The sequence below is a fragment of the Quercus robur genome, chromosome 3, assembly GCF_932294415.1.
Source record: "Quercus robur chromosome 3, dhQueRobu3.1, whole genome shotgun sequence".
In the NCBI taxonomy this organism is placed as follows: Eukaryota; Viridiplantae; Streptophyta; class Magnoliopsida; order Fagales; family Fagaceae; genus Quercus; species Quercus robur.
In genome coordinates this window covers 21678653-21699427 of record NC_065536.1, presented here as the reverse complement: position 1 = coordinate 21699427, position 20775 = coordinate 21678653, and the positions used below count along the sequence as shown (strand labels likewise).

General features: G+C 33.9%; 1 protein-coding gene and 1 non-coding gene across 2 annotated transcripts; one reads left to right on the top strand and one right to left on the bottom strand.

Annotated features, from left to right (window-relative positions):
• Positions 1-18169: 18169 nt before the first annotated feature.
• Positions 18170-18276, bottom strand: LOC126720170 (small nucleolar RNA R71). Its single transcript, XR_007653319.1, has one exon. It is a non-coding gene; the product is annotated as a small nucleolar RNA R71 (small nucleolar RNA).
• Positions 18277-18808: 532 nt separating this feature from the next.
• LOC126719401 (uncharacterized) lies at positions 18809-20068 on the top strand. Its single transcript, XM_050421959.1, has one exon. It carries the CDS (start codon positions 18809-18811, stop codon positions 20066-20068), a length of 1260 nt encoding a protein of 419 aa, XP_050277916.1.
• Positions 20069-20775: the final 707 nt, after the last annotated feature.

Sequence of the window (20775 nt, the reverse complement as noted above, 5' to 3'; positions counted from 1 at the left end):
AACATTTGAGGTTTCCTCTATAAATATAGATCGTAAGACTGAATCACGTAACCTTAGTATTCTTGTGTTCCTATTTTATACTTTCTTTTTCTACATTTATTCAAGCATATCCAACATAGTATATATTTTAGCTAATATTTTAGAAACGTCCTTAATTTCTCATTATGGTACGTACACGCTTATTCTTGTTGGCTTGTAACTTTTGAGTCCCCAACCCACTCATGTTTTTCCTGATCTTTTCTCTACGTTGTTTTTTCTTTATCTGTACGACTCTACTTAAAATTTTTTTTTTATTGGATGTGCATTTTGACAAATCCTCTATTGAATTACATTTTTTTCTTATATCATCCATACTTGTGAAATTTCAATAAGATCAAAGATCAATAACTATTTCATCAATCAAATGTTTAAATTTCGAGTTTTTGTAGTCTAAAATTATACATAAAAAATAAGTTTATAGATTAAATAGCAAATAACATCTAATTGACATGAAATTTCAAATATTTAAAAAAAAAAAAACATGTAATTTAATTGTTAAATATTCAAAATATGTAGCTATGTTAATTTGTTTAGTAGCCAAACTTAATCCTTAAACTTTGGTCCCCTTAATCTCTATATATTAAGAGGATTTGGTAAGTTAGTTATCACTTTCCCAAATTATCAAAATTCCCCAATTTAATTAGATAGTCTTACTCTTAAAAAAAAAAAAAAAAAAAGGATAAAACAATAATTCAACCAAAAAATAACTATATAAGAATTGTAGTTTTTTTATCAAATTTTTTTTTTTTCTGTTTTTCTTTAAAAACTCTCTAAAAACATAAAATACAATTTCCTCTCAATAACTTCCCACTACACTCTATTTGTTTCAGCATTAACATTTTCTGAAAAATTGTTCATTTTCTAGAGTGCATTTTTCGGAAAACTATCTCATTTTCCAGTGTTTGATAACAACTTTGAAAATGAGCTTGAGAACATTTTCTAGTGTTTGGTATCCACAATTTTTATAACATTTCTTGTATAATTCAAAACATGTATAATATGTGTAAACCTACCTAATGTAATCAATATGAATAAATAATAAAAAACCAAGAATGAATTTGGTTTTCAAACTAAAATTCTGACAACGAATACAATCAAAATTAGCTGTCCAATTTTCATAATCTCAAATACTCATCTTTTTCATGTATACGAACAGTAATGTACATAATATATATATATATATATATATATATATATATATATATATATTAACCATACTTCTCATAATTCAAAATAATCATTATACCCATAAGTTCAATTTTAAATAGTTTAAAATGTCACATAGCCCAAATAGTTTTACAGGCAAACTAATCCAGTACAAATAGTTTGACAAATACCAAAAAAATTTATAGAACTGTTGACCGATCTATGAGGAGAAAAATAAAATAAAATTGTTAGGGTTATATTTTGTAATTGGCTAATTCTTTGATAAAATGCACTTTACTTGTAATTGAGTAGATCTAAGATGGATTTAGTACTTCAAGAAACATGTTGTTCAAGTCAAGTATTAAAAACATTAATATTGGTCTAAGAAACAAGTAAAGAAAAGCTGTCCACTAAGTCTTGGTAGATAGATCAATAGATGCTTGCTATCGAGACTTAATGTGAAGCTCGATAAACAACTCGACAGCAACTCAATCTATCAAGAACTCCGATTTCAGAATTTTTAGATCTGAAATTCAACCCAGTCTTGTGAATTTGTGTAGGGTTTCTTTTCTCACAACCCTAGACATATATAAGACTTATTTTGAAAGCTGTCACACACAAATACAGAAACCAAGAGAATTATTTTCTCTGTGTGAACCTATTGCGTTTGTACGCTATAGGGTGTCGTAACCAAGTACTTCCAGATCTTCATTGTTGATGAAATGAAGAACTTAATTTGCAACGAAAAACATTTGTTCAAGTTGTTGGAGTTAGTCATGTACTTGGGATCCATGCAAAGAGTTAGTCACAAATTGGAGGTTTATGCATCAAAGGAAAGAAGGCTACTACAAGATCAAGTCCAATTGAGTATTGGAGCAAAGGTTCAACTGTAGGTTGGTATTTTAAGATAGGCCAAGGGTAGTTGGTATGATTCCTTATACTTGTAGCCACTTGATTGTTGATTAGTAGATTATTGGGAGTAGTGACATTAAAATCACCTAGTAGGGTTTTTTCCTACCGAGATTTTCCCCATTTGTTAACAAATCACCATGTCAAATTTATTTTCCGCTGCACTTAGTATTTTGGTGATTTGTTAGTGCCTTCACATTTTGCATGCAAATTGAATTTAATTAATTAACTTGGGTAATTGAATAATTAACTGAGGTCAAGCTATCTTAATCCAACAGAAACCTTATTGAAGAAGGGTGTTATAGAGTGGAGAAGAAATAGAAAGAAAAAAAAAAGGGAAGAAAGGCAAATAGAGAGAGAAATTTGTGGGAAGAGAAGAGGCCAGCGGGGGTAATAGTAAGGGTTTGAGAAGAGGAAAAAAAAAAGTGAAAGAGTTTATTGTGAGAAAAGCTAAATGATTGAAAGAAAATATTGTTTCCAAAGTTCGAAGAAGATCATATTTATAGGAGTTATGTGCTATGTGAGAGAGAGATTGTTTTCCAATTTTTTTTATTGGAAAATAACCTATAAAAAATAAGCCTTATTTTTATAAGAGGTTTTCGATAACTAAAAATAGTTTTCCGTTGACCAATATTTATGTTACCAAACACTAAAAAATGTGAAAAACTATCTTTATAGGAGATTTTATAGCGAAACAAATAGAACATAAATGAATACTTTCCTAATAGCCCAATAACAATGGTTACCACTCCTAAACTCCAGCACCATTTTTTTGCTCTCAAAATTTTAATAAAAAGATATACATGATTAGAATTTTTTTTTTTTTTTTTTCATTTTCATTCCAACTTCTAATTTAACTCTTACCCAATTAAAGATTTTAGTTCTAGTTTGAATTCTATTAGGAAAGTTTTTGTTTTAACTGGCTAATCCTTTGACAAAAATGCACTTTCCTTGTATTTTGGTAGATCTAGGATGGTTTAGTATTGAAGCCATGCAAGTCTAACCAAGAAACAAGTGAAGATGTGCTGCTCATTAAAACTTGACAGATATCTCGACAAAAGCCAATCTATCGAGATTTAATGTTGAAACTCAACAGAAGCTCAACAGCAACTGTATCTGTTGAGAATTACGAAATCAGGATTTCCAATTCTGATTACACACATATCCTTGAATATTTGTGTAGGGTTTCTTTTCTCATGGCCCTAAACATATATAAGGATTATTTTAGAGTCATCTCAAGGTTACCCAAGTTATTCCAAGCACATATGCACATTGTGATCGGAGACATATTGCTCTAACTTCATCTTTCTCTTGTGGAAGCTATTGCGTTTGTACGCCTAGGGTTTTGTGGCCAAGGAGCTTTTGATCTTCATGTTGATGAACTAAAAACTTTGTAGCCAACATCTTTCTCAAGTTAGTGTGTTAGCCACATACTGGGATCTGTGCATCGATTGGTTAGTCACGTACTGGGATTCGTGCATTAAATGGAGAGATTGCTACTACATTACAAGTTTAATTGGGTATTGGAGTAAGGGTTCAACTGTAGGTTAGTACTAGATATTAAGATTCTTTTTACTTGTAACCACTTGTTTTGATAATAGTGGATTCTCAGGAGTGGTGACCTTAAATTCACTCGGTGGGGTTTTGCCTCTGAGGTTTTCCCCATTCGTAAACAAATCACCGTGTCAAATTTAATTTCCACTGCATTTAGATTATTTGCTAATTTATTTGTGCTATCAAGTGATTACATGTTAATTTGGATTAATTAATTAACTTGTATAATTAATTAATTAATTTACCCCTGGTGTAATACATTTTTGGCCTATCAAATTCCAATGTCTAAAAGGTTTTTTTTTTTTTTTTTTAATAAGAACATATAAAAGGTTTTAGTTCTAATTAAAGTTCTTTTATCAAAAAATAATAATAATAAAAAGATTAACAATTATATATAGATTTGGTGTTTGTCTCTCTCACTCTCAAAGAAAATTCTTTATCCATATCCCTTAAAATTAGGCATTTCTACTTCTCTTTATCAATTCTAAATGGAAGGTCAATTGGTAATATCAAACATAAATAAATATCTCTCTTCCTCCTATTTAATCTTCAAAAAAAAAATAATAATAAGCCTCTCTTTTTCTCTCTCTGAGGAAGGAGTAGCCTTTCCTACAAGGTAATTCTCTTAGTTTTGTTTCTTTCTTCATTGTTTGATTGTTGTATATGATTTTGATTTATTTGTTATGAAAATCGTAAGAAAAAAAAATTGAAATAATAACATTGTATAATAACTATTTGTAGGGTTATAGGAGTAATTTCATTTGATGTATATATGCTTTTATGGTGCCAAAAGAAAGGAACTAAATACCAAATGTGGTTGAAGTCAGAGAACGAAAAAGGGTCAAGAGATGGCATCATTTTCTTACCCTTTTTTTTTTTCTTTTTTCCCCTTTTTTCCTTTTAATTCTCATTATAAGTTTTTTTTTTTTTTTTTTTTTTTTTTTTTTTTTTTTTTTTTATGAGTGAGTTAATTCTCCTTTTTTTTGGCATTATTTTTATAATTTTGTTACAGTGAACAATCAAATTTGGAGTTTTTTTTTTTTTTTTTTTTTTTTTTTTTTTTTTTAACTTTATTTTATTACAATTGATTTGTCCATGATGATAGGTCTTATAATGGGAGGACATGGAAACAGGGGATATCAAGAAGGATGAAATCCCTGTGAAAAATAAAGCCATGAGTCAATGTTTAGTATTGTAGAAAAATGTGTATAAAAAAATAAAATTTAAAATTTAAAAAATACCTCATCGCATGCGTGAAGCACGTGTGTTAGTTTTTGTAGTGTTTGATATAAAGTTTTTGAGTTATGAGTTTAGTCTTTTGCACTTTTGAGTCTTTGACCGAAGTGAGTGGGAGTGGTTGTTGGCTACATGGGTGGGTCAATACATTAAAACTAAAAAAAAAAAAAAAAAATTAAAATATGAAACATTTATTTAAAGAATTATAAACTTATAAGTTAAAGAATTGCAAACTAATAAATAATTAAATAATTGTAAACACTTAGTTAGTGGAATAGTGGCTAGCAAATTAAATTAAAGAGTTGTAAAGAAAATACAAAATAGTTTATCAAACTGTCTTGTGAATTCAATAAAAATTTTGTAAAGAGTAAAAAAATAAACTAACAAATTAAATTATTCTAAGTAATAATAATTAGAGTTCACTGAACAACAATAGTTAATATGTTATTGTACTAGAAAAGATATATTAAATGAACTTATAGTTTATCTTTTATTCTTTTTTTTTTTAATTTGATATAATTTATGTTTCTTATTGACCCCTAACAAAAATTTTAGAGCCGCTACTAAAAATGAGCTCAATGATATTAATTAGTTAGTTGTGTTAATGCTTTTTTGTAAGATGGAAGCCTTGGTAGAAGTGAAATTAGCTAATGAAATGGAACATACTAATGTTGAATGTTGAGATCCTCCTAGATATCTCGTGCATCGGCTGTGTATACTACGATAATCCTCACCACCACAACCCTCCACAACCACAACTGTCAACTGTAATTCCTCACCACCATGTTGTGTAAGAGGCTCCACATTTATATACAACTCAAAACCATTTAACTGCGGCGTCTAGTCTATCACGTCAAACTTGAGATTAACACCATTGTTGTCTGTTATCAATAGGGGCATGTAGATGATGCGATCTCGATGGATTTCTTGAGGACAACGATATGTAATTGATATTCCATGCGATTGTTTGCCCAATTGTAGTGCACTGATTATTGTCCTTTCCAATTCAGAAAATTTGATCCCATGTTTTACCCGAATAATCTTCATATTCCTATCTTGATACTCAACTCCATTTTGACCATGGACTATTTCCCCATTGAAGTTAATATAGATATTATACTGAGTAGGAGCCATGCACAAACCTATTTAAATCAATTGTAATTTACAACTTGTCATTGACATAAATGAAATAAATTTTTTTCATCCGTAAAAAAAATATAGAAAATTTTTATTTTACACTGTACTAGCGATGCAATGTTTACATTGTACACTTCTTTTAGTCTAGAATATAATATTAACATTAATAGTACAATATAAACCTATAATCGCCCCAAAAAATACACATGTATTCAAGCAAAATAGGAACAAATAACACAAGCAAAAAATTTTGTTCGGTGAAAATAGATTGACTCTGGTTAATTAATTTAATTACCCAAGTTGATTAATTAGGTCAAATAACATGCAAATCGTGAAGGCACCAATAAATCACCAAATAAACTAAATGCAACGAAAAATAAGTTAATACATTGATTTGTTGACAAATAGAGAAAATCTGTCACAAGGAAAAAACTTCACCAGGTGAATTTAAGGTCACTACTCCCAAAATCCACTAATCAATAATCAAGTAGTCATAAGCATAAGGAATCTTACCACTACCCTAGCCTATCCCAAAATACCAATATATTGTTGAACCTTTGCTTCAATACCCAATTAAAGTTGATCTTGTAGTATACTTCTTTGCTTTGCACAAATCTCCATTCTATAACTAACTCCTTTGCACAAATCCCCATTACGTGACTAACTCTAGCAATGTGATTTGAAAGCTCACTTAGTGTGTAAAACACTTGTGAATGTTTAGACCCCTAAATACAAATTTTCCAAAGCAAGCTTATATTCAAACAATATATGTGCGGAATATGAAATATAAGCAATACCCAAATTAGCAAACTACTCTAAGCCATTAATTAATTACTGCCAGCAAAAAAAGTTAAGAGTAAGGGAAAAAGAGATGAAAACACAAGATAACACTGGCACGTGTTATGGAAGAGGAAATTGAAGAACTCGACAAAAAACTTCTCCACCGCCCTCCAAGTGGTAAATGATCCACTAGAAAATCAATTGGGATACACGAATAGCAATAGACCCTCTAAGTCTAATCTACCCAATGCACTTAAGCCCTCCAAGCTTCTTGCTCCAACAAGGTTATACCGAACCGTGTCTTCTCTAACTTTCTGAATCCTACAATTAGCCCATTACATCAACCAATATGAATTGGTTTTCTCTTGAACTACTTCCCAAACACCAAGAACCTTCTTACTACTCTGAATTTGGTGAGGTAAGGATTTAGTTTATAATCCTCTCATGAGTATGACAATGGAGAGGGTGAGAGTAGAGGAATTTGGAGAATCAAGTATATAAGATTGTAGATAAATCAATCTTGTTTTTCTTTAAGGTTTCTCTCTCAAAATTCTCTTTGGAAGCTCTCTCAGCTCTATACATTTTGTGGGTATAAGGGTATTTATAGTGGGGTATGAGATAAAATGTGAAAAGTCATTTTTCAGCAAAATAGAATGCACTGGCGAGTCACTTCGCGACTAGGGTTGTCCACAGGTCGGGCTGGGTTAGTTTTGGGCCAAAACCGAACTCGACCCTGTTGGATCAGGTTAATGAATTTTATATCTGTATTCGACTGAATATTCAGGTCGGATCCGACATTTCGGGTAATCGGTTGTCCGGGTCAGAGTCATCGGTTTGACGAGTCTAGGCCTCAAATTGGGCCGGACTTTTTGCCATAGTTAAAATTGTGGTAATTTCTTTTTTTTGGGGGGGGGGGGGGGGGGGCTTTTTAGCCCGAATTACACGGTTTGGTAGTTTGCGAAACCCCATTGATTTCAAAATTTTTTGAATTCCCTATGTATTTCAAATTGGGCCTCTTTTTACTTAATTTATTTTAAAATAGGGCTTCAAGCTTAACTACACTAGACCTATTGGGCCTTCAATCAGGACATATCAAAAAGGCCCAAAAAAGGCTTATTCTTTTTATCACCTGTGATCAACACAACACACCAAAAAGCCTTTTTTTTTTTTTTTTTTAATCACCTGTGATCTGAAACAAGAAACACCTATCAATCCAAATACATAATCTTTCCCACATTAACCACAAAAAATAAACACAACAAATAATATGTAATCTATTAAACTAGGCAATAAGGCAGTAAGCTGCTCAACACCTATAAAACCTGCCAACCACAATAAATAATATTTTCAGCAACAAATAAATCACAACAGATAATACTATACTGCAATATTCCAATTAATGGACATATATACTTAGTAATATGAAGGCAGTTACTGCAAGTTTTTTGGGTAGTAACCCATAAGGCAGAAAGCTTGCTAGTTATACATTGTTTCAAGCAATATAATTAGTTACAACAATCAAATACCATAGGTATTTCCAAAAAATAGCTTTTCCAAAGCACTGAATGACTACTCTATAGTTTATAAGTCTATCACTAATAGAAAAGAAAACCTATGAACTAAGATTTCTTTCTATAAGCATTGACAGTTGAGTATTGTTACAAGTTAGAAAAGTGATATGTCCAAAAAAGCTTCCAAAATATTCCCAAAATGCTGCCTTCTTTACAAAATAAATTACCATCCCCTTACAATAGACAAAAAAATATTCAACAAACAATACATTAATACCAAATACAAGACCAACTGGTAAGGAAACCAAGTTTATAATAGTAGGGGGCTAAAGGCAGAATCATACCAAGTCAACGATTAATCATCAATGCTAATTAAGGGTCATTTGCTTGAAGTGGAACCCTTGCTTGAGCTGGTATTTGCTGTTGCACTTGCTGTTGGTTATTGATTTAAAACTAGAAAATAGGAAATAAACACAATAGATTAAATTTTGCTTGAATACATGAGACATTCAATAAAATTAATAGACTAAGTTTCAGAATTTAAACATATTACCTATGTCAAGTAACTCCTCCTCCAATGCCTCTATATCCTCCCTTGACTGGCGATGAGAAACTAGAACTGTGGCTTGAAGCCAATTTTGTGAACATACAAAGTTTTGAACCATGAGAGGAGATAGTGAACTTCGAAATGGATCAACAATTCGACCTCCAGTGCTAAATGCTGACTCAAATGCAATAGTGGAAACTGGTACAACCAGCACATCTTTAGCAACTTTAGACAACACTTGGTACCTATTACAATTGTCCCTCCACCACTCCAATATCTCAAAATTCACTTCCTTTCTACCATCATAGTTTTCAGCAAAATACTTCTTAAGCTCATTACTACAACCTACAGACTGCTCAACTTGCAAAAAAAGTTCATATCATAAGTGAACCATCACATATGGATCACTAGCATCACTTTCCAATTCTGTCCTCTCACTCCCACTTTGTTCTTGCACATTTGGTGAATGAATAGAAGTGTAAAAATTATACAACTTATACAAAAGATCTTTGAACTTATTAACCATCACTTCTGCAACTGCATTCCCATAAATTTCAGAAAAAGAAAACTTCAAAAACCTTAATCTTTTTTGTGGATTAAGAACCACAGCCACATACAAAAGAGGATTAATTTTCTCCCCTTCCCCCCAATACTTCTCAAATTTAGTTTTCATGTTTGTGCTTGTGCTTTTCAAAAGAGTGTTTTGGGATTTAACTAGATTGGAAATACTCTCCTGAATAACAAAGATCTCATCATAGAAGGCATTTGAAGTAACATACAAAGAACCAAAAAATTTCCTTGTTGCATTATAAAAAAGCCTTAAGAAAGTCACAAATGCCCTACAATTTTGGAAATTAGTCATACACAAAGACCCCAAACCACCACTATCTTCCTTGGTCCTAAAGTACGACGAATAACCATCATCTTTAAAATCCATTTGAAGGAACACTTCCTCAAATTTTTCAACAGTTTCTAACATGATATAGGTCGAGTTCCACCTAGTAGGTACATCTAGACTAAGAAGACTCTTGAACTCCATACCTAACATCTCCATAAAACTCCTAAAAGTTTGACTTCTATTGGGTGAGGGCTTCACATACCTCACAGCTTTACATACCTTAGCAACAGATGCTTCTATCTCTCTCAAAACCCTCCCCCACAATGAGATTTAGGATATGGGCACAACACCTCATGTGCATGTATGCATTTCCTAAAACTGTCCTATTCCAATCTTTAGTCACCCTTTGCAAAAACTTGATTGTTGTTAAATTTGAGCTAGCATTATTCACTGTCAAGGTGAATATCCCATCAATACCCCACTCACGCAATGACATCTCAATCTTTCTACCTATAGTCTCCCCCTTGTGGTCTTCAACTTGACAAAAATTTAAAATTCTCATATGCAATTTCTAAGCATCATCAATAAAGTGACATGTGAGATACATAAAATTTAAATTTTGAATAGAAGTCCATGTGTCTATAGTGAGACACACCCTACAACCCTTCAAGGATTTCCTTAGCTTCTCTCTCTCACTATTATAAATGCCAATCACATCTCTAGCCACAGTTTGACGAGATGGGATATCCTTTAATCGAAGCTTAGGTTGTAAGGTAGTTACATATTTCTTAAACCCATACCCCTCGACATACCTAAAAGGCAACTCATCAATTATAATCATTTCGGCCAATGCCGTTCTAGAAGCCTCAACAGAAAAGGATGTTGATCCAAGGTGGAATCTATCTTCTCCATCCTTTTTGGCTTCAAAAGCTAATGTTTTTTGCCCTTTAACTAGATCTTCTCTATCAGGGTTCCTGGGACATATTCGCACATGAGCTAACAAATTACTAGTACCACAACTCTTACTATCAATATTATATGATTTTTTACAATAATTACAAATGGCCTTAGTTTTACTAGTATCACCCTCACCTATCTTTACTTTTTCAAAGTGAACCCAAACAACAGACTTTTTCCTACCACTAACAAGAGCTGTCATACTCACTTGGCATGGTGGAACTGGGGGCAACTCAGAAGCAGCAGCTGCTTCAGCTTGGGTAGTAATAGAATCTTCAACTTGGGTGGGAATAGCACCATCATCTTCTGTAGCAGCTGGTGTTTGGACAGAGGGTTCATTAGTGGGGGTTTTCATGACCAAAAAAACAAAGATACGTATTAGCAAACTAGAGTAACAAGTATAATTCATAGCTTTAATAATAAAGTAAAGAAAGATCACAGATCACACATCTCTTCTTAGTAAGATCACAGATCACTCAATGAAGTAAATTAATTAGGGACATGCAAGATCACAAATAACAATCTTCTCATATAATCAACTTCTAGGTGTTAAATGTGTTGTAAACAAAGCAAGGTAAACTAAAACTTCCTTAAGATGCTATAACCAAAAATGTTAAATAAACCTTGTCTAATTTGGGCAATAGAGAACATACAAAGCTACAAACTAATAGAAAAGCATGAAAGTTCAAAAACGTGTACAAAAACACTTTTGAACGTTTAGACCCCCAAAAATCAACTTAACCAACACAAGCAATATGTCAAACAACTAGTGTGCGGAAACTTAACATATGCTATAATATGGAATTGGTTAAACAACTATCTAAGCCATAACAAAATAACCCACAGCAGATAATGTAAAGGCAGAGATAGAGAGGAAGGAAGATGCAAACACAGAGATAACACCCGGATGTGTTATCGAAGAGGAAACCGAAGACCTCGGCGAAAAACCTCTCCGCCGCCCTCCAAGCGGTAATCAATCCACTAGAAAATACAGTTGGGATACAAGGACAGCAATAGACCCTCCAAGCCTAATCTACCCAATGCACCTAAGCCCTCCAAGCTTCTTGCTCCAACGAGGTTGCGCCGAACCTTTTTCTTTTCTAGCTTTCCGGATTCCGCTACTACACCGTAGCATCAACCAATGAAGATTGGCTCCTTCCTAACTGCTTCCCAGAACTCCAAACGTCTGTCTCACAGAGATGATAATGGTGAGAACCAGGTTTGGTATAATGCCTCTCAAGGATTTGACAATGGAGAGGAAGAGAGTGAGGGAATTTGATGAGACTCTAAGGTAGAGATTGTGGGTGAAACAATCTGGTTTTTCTTTAGGGTTTCTCTCTCAAAATTCTCTCTGGAAGCTCTCTTTCAATCGTGGGTTAAAAGGGTATTTATACTGGAGTGAAGAGGAATGCGAAACGTCAGGTTTTTCCAAAACAGGGGTGGCTCGCGGCTTGACCTCGCGGCTTGACCAAGTCGCGAGATCCAGTCGCGAGTTAACCGTATGGCCAGTTGTCCTGTTTTGTCCTGTAGTGCTCCAGCTAGCATGACTGTTCATCTTCCAGCATGCTTGGCACGTGTGCATCTTCTGGCAGGTTGAAGCCGCGAGTCCCAGCCGCGACACTCTGTTTTCTTGCACACTCTTGAGCAATCTTCACTCTCTCTCACTCACTACCCTTACAACAATCCCACCTAAATACAGGGTTACTAAATGCTGAATTACAAGCAAATTTGGCACGGAATAAAGCCAATTAGATGGTTGAATAAATTCAACCTTACAAAGCAAAATCAAAAGCATCTGCAAGCCACGTTAATGCAACTTTCATGAATTACATTCAATAGGTTCCCTTTCAACAATCTTCTATTTATCATTTAAATTACTCTACCCCTTTTTGTAAAAAGAAACATCAAATAATCACCACAATCACTACATATTATTATTATTTTTTTTACTAAACACAAAGGAAAGCAAAAACCATACCTTAAAGAAAACCGTGGGTGTATGGGTTTCAGACTTGAGGACAGATAATGATACTTGGAGTTAGCTTTCAATCCTGTATAAAATTAAAACAGGATCAAAATTGATTAAAGAAAAGAACAAAGAACAAAAGTAAAATAGTTAGGTTTCTAAGATTTTTTTAGTTAGGGTTTCATAGTATGAATCTTTAGGTTTATTTGATTTTAACATTTGATTTCCATAACAAATGAAGCCAACGAGACTAACAAAAAACAAAGATGAGAAATGAAGAAAAATTACCTTACTGACTCAGTGAAGAGTACACAGTGGTGGGGTGAGGACTAAACACCGGCGGTAGCTATGGAGAGAGGAGTGGACAACGGTGGGGGCCCTAGGCATTGGAGGCAGAGAGGGGAGTGGGTAACGGCATTGGAGGTGGCTAGGGTTTGTACTTTGGATTTGGAGAAACGGTTTAGACTTTATAGAGTGTGAGATTGTGAGAGTTTGAGAAAGCCAAGTAAAGAACTGAGAGTCTGAGACTGAAGAAGTAAAGACTAAAGAGGTAAGGAAGAGTGAAAAGGGGAGGAGGAGGCGTGAATGGGAAGCCATGAGTCCATGATTTGAACTTTGTCTCTAAAGTGAAAACTGAAGAGTGAAGAGACTCATGAGAGGAAGTGAGAGATATCAGATCTTTCCTATTTAATTCTCACCGTTAGATTGGCTCTTCTTCTTGGATTATAACCATTGATTTAGAATGGGTTATTATGCCACTGTAACCGGTCATATTGTGCTCAGTTTTACTCTCAAACACCATTAATTTTAAATTTAATTTTAGATGAATGGCTAATATTCATGTTGGGATGGTTTGGGATGGTTTGGGATGGTGTGTGAGAAAAAGTTGCTTTGAGTCTCGGGCTGGCATTGCTGGGCATGGGCTGTTCCTAGCATGTGATGTCAAATCCTATACAATATTTTATATATATATAAATAATTCGGTTAGTTCGGGTTTTTTGGGTGAAATATTTTGAAACCTGAATCCGAACCAAATTATTCAGGTTTTTCACTTGCCAACCCGTGACCGACCGTAGAGTGGATTTGGAGCCACCTGTGGACCTTCGGTTCAGGTGGGCGGGTCAGTTGATTCGGGTCACTGGACACCCTTATTCGCGACTAGGATGAGTCACCAGTTACCAGACTAGGTCAGACTATACTTTTTGTCCTGTAATGATCCAGCTATCCTGACTCTTCATCTCCCTGAAGGCTTCACACGTGTGCTTCATTTTGGCAAGTCACCACTCGTGAGTCAGTCGTGAGTCCTACTCGTGAGTCACCTTTTTGTTGCACACTCTTGATCAAATCTTCACACCCTCTCACATACAACCCTTATATTATTCCCACCTAAATACAGGGTTTCTAAATGCTAAATTACAAGTAAATTTGGCACGGAATAAAGTCAACACCTAGTTGAATAAATTCAACTTTACATGATTGATTGTTGTTAGCTGCAAAGTTTTTCATTTCATAAAAAATGAAGATCAAGAAACACTTGGCTACAAAACCCTAAGGCGTGCAAATGTAATAGCTTCACACAGAGTATATGAGTTTTAGGTCTCTGTTTTTGTACTTGATGACTTTTAAAATAAGCCTTATATATGACTAGGGTTATAGAGAGAGAAACCTTAGTCATGGAAAGATAAAAGACAAGAACCAACCGACCACTACGAGATCATGTTTAATGTGTCAGAAATATAACCTATTAACATGGAAAGAATATAACTCCCTTTATGATAGAGAGAAACTATGCGATTATCAAATGAAACGACTGATTATATGATTTGGTAATGTTAGAGTATGAACTAATTTCACGTGTTGATCTTGATTGGAGTGGACCAAAATCAGAGAGGGTGAAGGTTCTAAGGCAGGTTTGTTTCTATAAGATTCAGTGTTTTGATTCAGTCTCTTTTGCACTTTTAGGTTAAATGGTGTTAGGCTAATGGCAAGGCCACAGGTGGGCAACATTTCGTTAATAGATTAGACAATACGTCGGTAAATTTTAGTGTTGTCTCATAAAATTTTAGTGCTTTTTTTTAATGAAAATTTTAGTGCTTTTAATCTAACATGTATTTTGACTTTTTAAAAAGGTTAGGTGTACCAAATCACATCAAAAGTTTGTAAAATTATTTGTGGTTTTAGCATTACTTTTTTTTTTTTTAATTTATGTTTTCGGCTGAATAAATATATTTAAAGATTTGTAATTTTATACTCTGGTGTTCTTGTCTATAAATTTATATATATATATATATATATATATATATATATATATATATATATAAAGGGGTGTACATAGGTCAAGTTGAGAAGTTTTTTCAACCCAACCCAACCCACATTATCAGGTTGGGTTGGACATTAGAACAACACGACTACAAATAAGAGTAAATTCATAACCAAATAATCATGAGCATAATACCATAAAAACACAAACCATATGAGGAGAACTTAGAGTTTGGGTTTTATTTAGGAAAAGGGGCAAAAAAGTAAATAAAAAATTGTACAATATATTTTTTAAAAATTTAAATATATTAAATATGGGTGGGTTGGGTTAGGTTAGGCGGATTTGTGAATCTTATGACCCGAACCCAACTTGAGCCAATGTTAACAAAATTTTCATAACCCAACCCAACCCACCAACCCTTAAAAACCGACCCAAGCCACCTGGTTAGGTTGGATCAAGTCGGTTTTAACAGGTTGAAGGGTTCACTGCACACCCTTAGTTTTGGTTCAATTTGGTCAATTTAGTCTACTTTGGTCCATCTTGGTTCACTTCGGCCCATTATGATTCACTTCAGTCCATTTCCGTCCAACTCGGTTCATTTTGTTTTACTTCAGTTTATTTGGTCCATTTCAATCCGTTTGGTCCGTTTCAGTCCTCGAACTAAGGAAATTAGACTAACAATAAATATCATCCCAAATATTTTTCATTAACTATTGAAAAGGTTTTGGCTGGTCAAAATTGGAATGAATAACTAGAGAGATACAATGTAGAAATGTAGAATTGAGTCTGAAAATTCTTTTCATATGGTGTAGCAAATTTTTTTTAAATGCATATTCCAAATCCATAAACCAACTGGACACTATAATTCAAATTAGAATATACTGAAAATCTAATATAATTTTTTTTTCATAATAAATAGCTTCAAAGTCTAGTCATCCAAAAATTATTTTAAAACCAAAATACTGCATAATTAAATTATTAAAGAAAAACCATGAGTTTTGTAGATCAATTCGTTGACACTTTCTAGTTTTCCAACTATGACATCCAAGGTTTTAATCTACCCCACCCTAAGTATCGGTGTATCAAAAAAAATATGTTATAAAAGGCCTTAGTTGTTTTGGTGTTCATCTGGTTAATGGCAGCCATAAAATGACTAACTCAATTAACATTGTTTTCTTGGTTTTATCTAATTTTTCCTTTGTATTATTATTGATAAGTGTAATTTTTTCATGATTTTTATCATCCTCTTATTTATTAAAATTGCTAGTTTTCCTTTATTTCTTTTGATTTGATTTGATTTTTATTTATATTTATCTATTCATTTGTGCTTTGAAGGAATGAGAATATTTCAGATTAATCAACAAGGGCTTTACATGCAAAGTGGGGCTAGGCCAATTGAATCAAGTCAACTTACATCCAGCAAGGCATGAATTCAAGAGAAGACCAGCCCAATTAAATTCAAGTCCAATTGGAGCAAGGAATCAAAGGAAATTTGCTCCAAATCCAAGTCCAATTCAAATTAGGATTCTAGCCTGCACATCAGTTAGTATTTTCAGTATAACTTTGGGCTCAGATGTCCAATCAAGATGATTCAATTTGGGCTGGAAAGTTAACTTAAAGGGCTACAACTTTTTACCAAAAGTCCGAATTCTGAAGCTAAATGGGCCAAAATAGTCGGTTAAGTGAAGCCTAAAAATCTGGGATTTTCTCCAAACGGGAATAGGATTCCTTGACCTATTTAAAGGCTCTTTAGGGAAAAAAGAGGGAGGAGAAACCCGAGAGGAAAAGGGTGTGCCGCATTTGAAGAATTTTCTTTGGAGTCTTTCTGAGGACAAAGGGGCGCCACTTCATGTTGATCAACCAATTCCCGTGAAAGACATAAGTTTTATTTGTTTTATTTTCAATTTTATTATGAACTAAATTTTATTTTCTAGAGCGTTGATGTAGTCTAGCAATGAACACACAATTTATATTATGAGTTATTTTATTTTTAATATTTCCATGATTGAGTGTTTAATTCTTATTCTTAATGCTTAATATTTCTTTTTACGAATTATTGATTGATCAATTGAATGACAATGAGCCCGAGAGGTGATTTGTTATTTTAGTTCTAGAATTAAACACCATTAGTTGAGCGAAAGTAGAGATGCTTTACTGCAATTAGTGTAATTTTTAAGAAAATTCAAAGTACGTAATGAGTCTTCAATTAATTAAATTCGCATAGAGATATGGAATTGTTAGTTGAAGATATTTTTTATATTATTTGAGAGAAGATATTGAATACTTAAGGAATTTTTAATCATCAACGGGAGATTATTAGAATTTAATAATTAGGAAGAATAAATTGTGTGGGATTTGTTAGGTGAAATCAACTGCTCTAGATCCATTCTTATTATATTTTTACACTGTTAGATTTTTACGCTTTGTTAATTCTTTTTATTCGTAAATTTATTTTTATTAAATAGTTTAATTTAATTCAGATAGTAGAACATTCCATTTATTTTTGATTTTCCAAATAGTAATTAATTTAGTGAATTTTGGTATTCAATAACATAGTTAATCCCTATGGGTTCGACATTCGTTTTCTAAAAACACTTTACTACTTGTTACGATTCTGTGCGCTTGCAGATTATTTTTCGCGAACAAGTTTTTGGTGCCATTGCTGGGGATTAACTATTTGTTATTGATATTGATACTAGCTAGATATTTACTACATTGGATTTTATTTTATTTAATAAAAAAAAATTAATTAGGTGCATCTGAGTTTGTTTTCTTTCTTTTCAGGAATTAGAAGTGCATGCCTCGATTTAAATTAGAGCAGACACTCTTTGATCCTAAAATTAAAAGAACCTACGTCAGCTCAAGAAAGAAAAGAAGAAAGAGGCCAACACATCTTTATCTAATATGGCCGATCAAGAGCAAAAGGCGTTAAGAGATTATGCTATGCCCTCGGTAAATGGAGCTACATCGAGCATAAGGAGGCTAGCCATACAAGCCAATAATTTTGAGATCAAGCTGGCCATCATTCAGATGATACAGCAGACTGTCCAGTTCGGGGGGCTGTCACAAAAGGATCCTAATGTCTATATTGCGAATTTCTTGGAGATTTTGTCATATTTTTAAACATAACAAAGTGACAGATGATGCGATTCGACTAAGGCTTTTTCCCTTCTCACTTAGGGATAAAGCAAAAGTTTGGTTGAATTCTTTACCACATGGCATCATTACTACATGGGAGGAGTTGGCACAAAAATTTTTAGCAAAATATTTCCCTCCTGCAAAGACAGCAAAGCTAAGGAATGATATCACCACATTCATCCAATTTGAGGGTGAATCATTATATGAAGCATGGGAGAGGTACAAAGAATTATTGCGAAGGTGTCCTCATCATGACCTTCCAGCATGGCTTCAAGTGCAAACATTCTACAATGGTCAAGGAGCTACAAACAGATCTATGGTAGATGCAGCAGCTGGTGGAGCTTTAATGAGTAAAACTCATGAGGCAACCTATGAACTTCTGGAAGAATTGGCATCCAACAACTATCAATGGCCTACAGAAAGAGCAATGCCAAGAAAGACAGCTATAGTTTTAGAACTTGATTCTATTACCTCATTGGCGGCACAAATGGCAACTTTGTCTCAACAACTAGGTAAAATGAATGTTAATGCTATTCAAACTAATGTTGTTTGTGATCATTGTTCAGGAAATCATTCAAGTCCTGACTGCCAAGTGGGAAATCCTTTTGCCCAATCAAGTTATGGACAAGCAAATTACATGTCAAATTTTCAACGTCAAAATAATCCATACTCGAACACGTACAATCCTGGATGGAGGAATCACCCCAACTTCTCATGGAGCAATAAACAAGGGCAGGCTAAACCACCTCAACAATTTCCATAGCAACAGAAGAAGTCGACACTTGAGGACATGTTCATGCAGTACATACAGAAGATAGACGTGGTGATCCAAAACAACTCAGCTTCAATCCATAATCTTGAGGTGCAAATCGGTCAGCTCTCAAGCATGCTCACAGAAAGAACTGCAGGAACTTTGCCAAGCAACATTGTCACCAATCCGAAAGAATATGTAAAGGCAATATCATTGAGAAGTGGACGAACATATAAGGAGCCAAAAGTAACAAATGCCAAACAAGATGAAGCTGTAGATAATGAGGAGTCAAAGATGAAGGAAGCCGAGTCAGATATGAAAGAAGTGGAGCAAGCTGAGAAGATTAAGGAGAATGAAAAAGCTTCAAAATCCAAAAGATCCAGGGAAGTTACTTTTGAGACTTATTCTCCTTCAATTTATGATCCACCAATTCCTTTTCCACAAAGATTAAGAAAAAATAATGTGGATGATCAGTTTTCTAAATTTTTAAGTATATTTAAGCAATTGCATATTAATATTCCTCTCATTGAAGCTTTGGAACAAATGCCTAAATATGTTAAATTTTTTAAGGATATTATATCAAAGAAGCGGAAATTGGAGGAGCATGAAATAGTAATGCTGACAGAGGAGAGTAGTGCAATCTTACAAAAGAAATTACTGCCTAAGTTGAAAGATCCGGGGAGTTTCACTATCCCTTGCACTATAGGAAAATCTTATTTTGATAGAGCTTTATGTGATTTAAGGGCAAGTATTAATCTAATGCCTCTCTCTGTTTTCAGGAAATTGGGTCTTGGAGAAGTAAAGCCGACCACTATCTCTTTACAATTGGCGGATAGATCTATTAAATATCCAAGAGGAGTCATTGAGGACGTATTAGTAAAAGTTGACAAGTTCATCTTCTCGGCTGACTTCATTGTCCTTGATATGGATGAGGATGAGGAGATCCCTTTGATATTGGGTCGACCTTTCCTTGCGACGGGGAGAACCTTAATTGATGTCCAGCAAGGAAAACTTGTTTTAAGGGTCAGAGAAGATGAGGTCACTTTTGATGTATTTAAGCCTATGAAATTTCCTTTCGAGACACATTCTTGTTTTCAAATAAGTGACCGAGACGTGATCATGGCCGATGAGACTTATGCAATTGATTTTCTAAAGTTACCACTTGAGGTATGTCTTACTCGCTCTACACTTGTTAAATTCAAAGATGAAGAAGTCAAAGAGTGTGAAAGATATTTGGAGGCTACACCACTCTTTCCTCCTTCAATGCAACCAAAAGTGGAAGACTTAAAATCATGTTAGCCAACATCTCCACCACAGGAACCACCTAAACTTGAGCTCAAACTGCTTCTATCAAATTTAAGGTACGCTTTCTTAGGCCAAGACTTTACTTTTCCAGTTATTATTAACAGTTCTTTGAGTGATGTAGAGGAGGAAAAGTTGCTGAGAATCTTGCGGGAACACAAAAAGGCTTTGGGTTGGACCATCTCTGACATCAAAGGAATTAGTCCATCAATTTGCACACACAAGATTTTAATGGAGGATAAATATAAGCCGATTGTCCAACCCCAGAGAAGATTGAATCCATCAATGCAAGAAGTGGTGCATAAAGAAGTGCTGAAGCTATTAGATGCCGGAATTATTTATCCTATCTCGGACAGCGCATGGGTAAGTCTAGTACAAGTCGTTTGAAAAAAAAGGTGGAATATCTGTGATCAAAAATGATAATAATGAACTTTTACCAACAAGGACAGTCACGAGATGGCGAATAAGCATAGATTACAGAAGACTTAATGATGCAACTCAGAAAGATCATTTTCCTTTACCTTTTATTGATTAAATGCTAGAAACACTTGCAGGGCATGCTTATTACTGTTTTCTGGATGGATACTCTAGTTATAATCAAATAGCCATCGCGCCTGAAGATCAAGAGAAGACCACTTTTACTTGTCCATATGGAACATTTGCATATAGGTGGATGCCTTTTGGCCTATGCAATGCACTAGCCA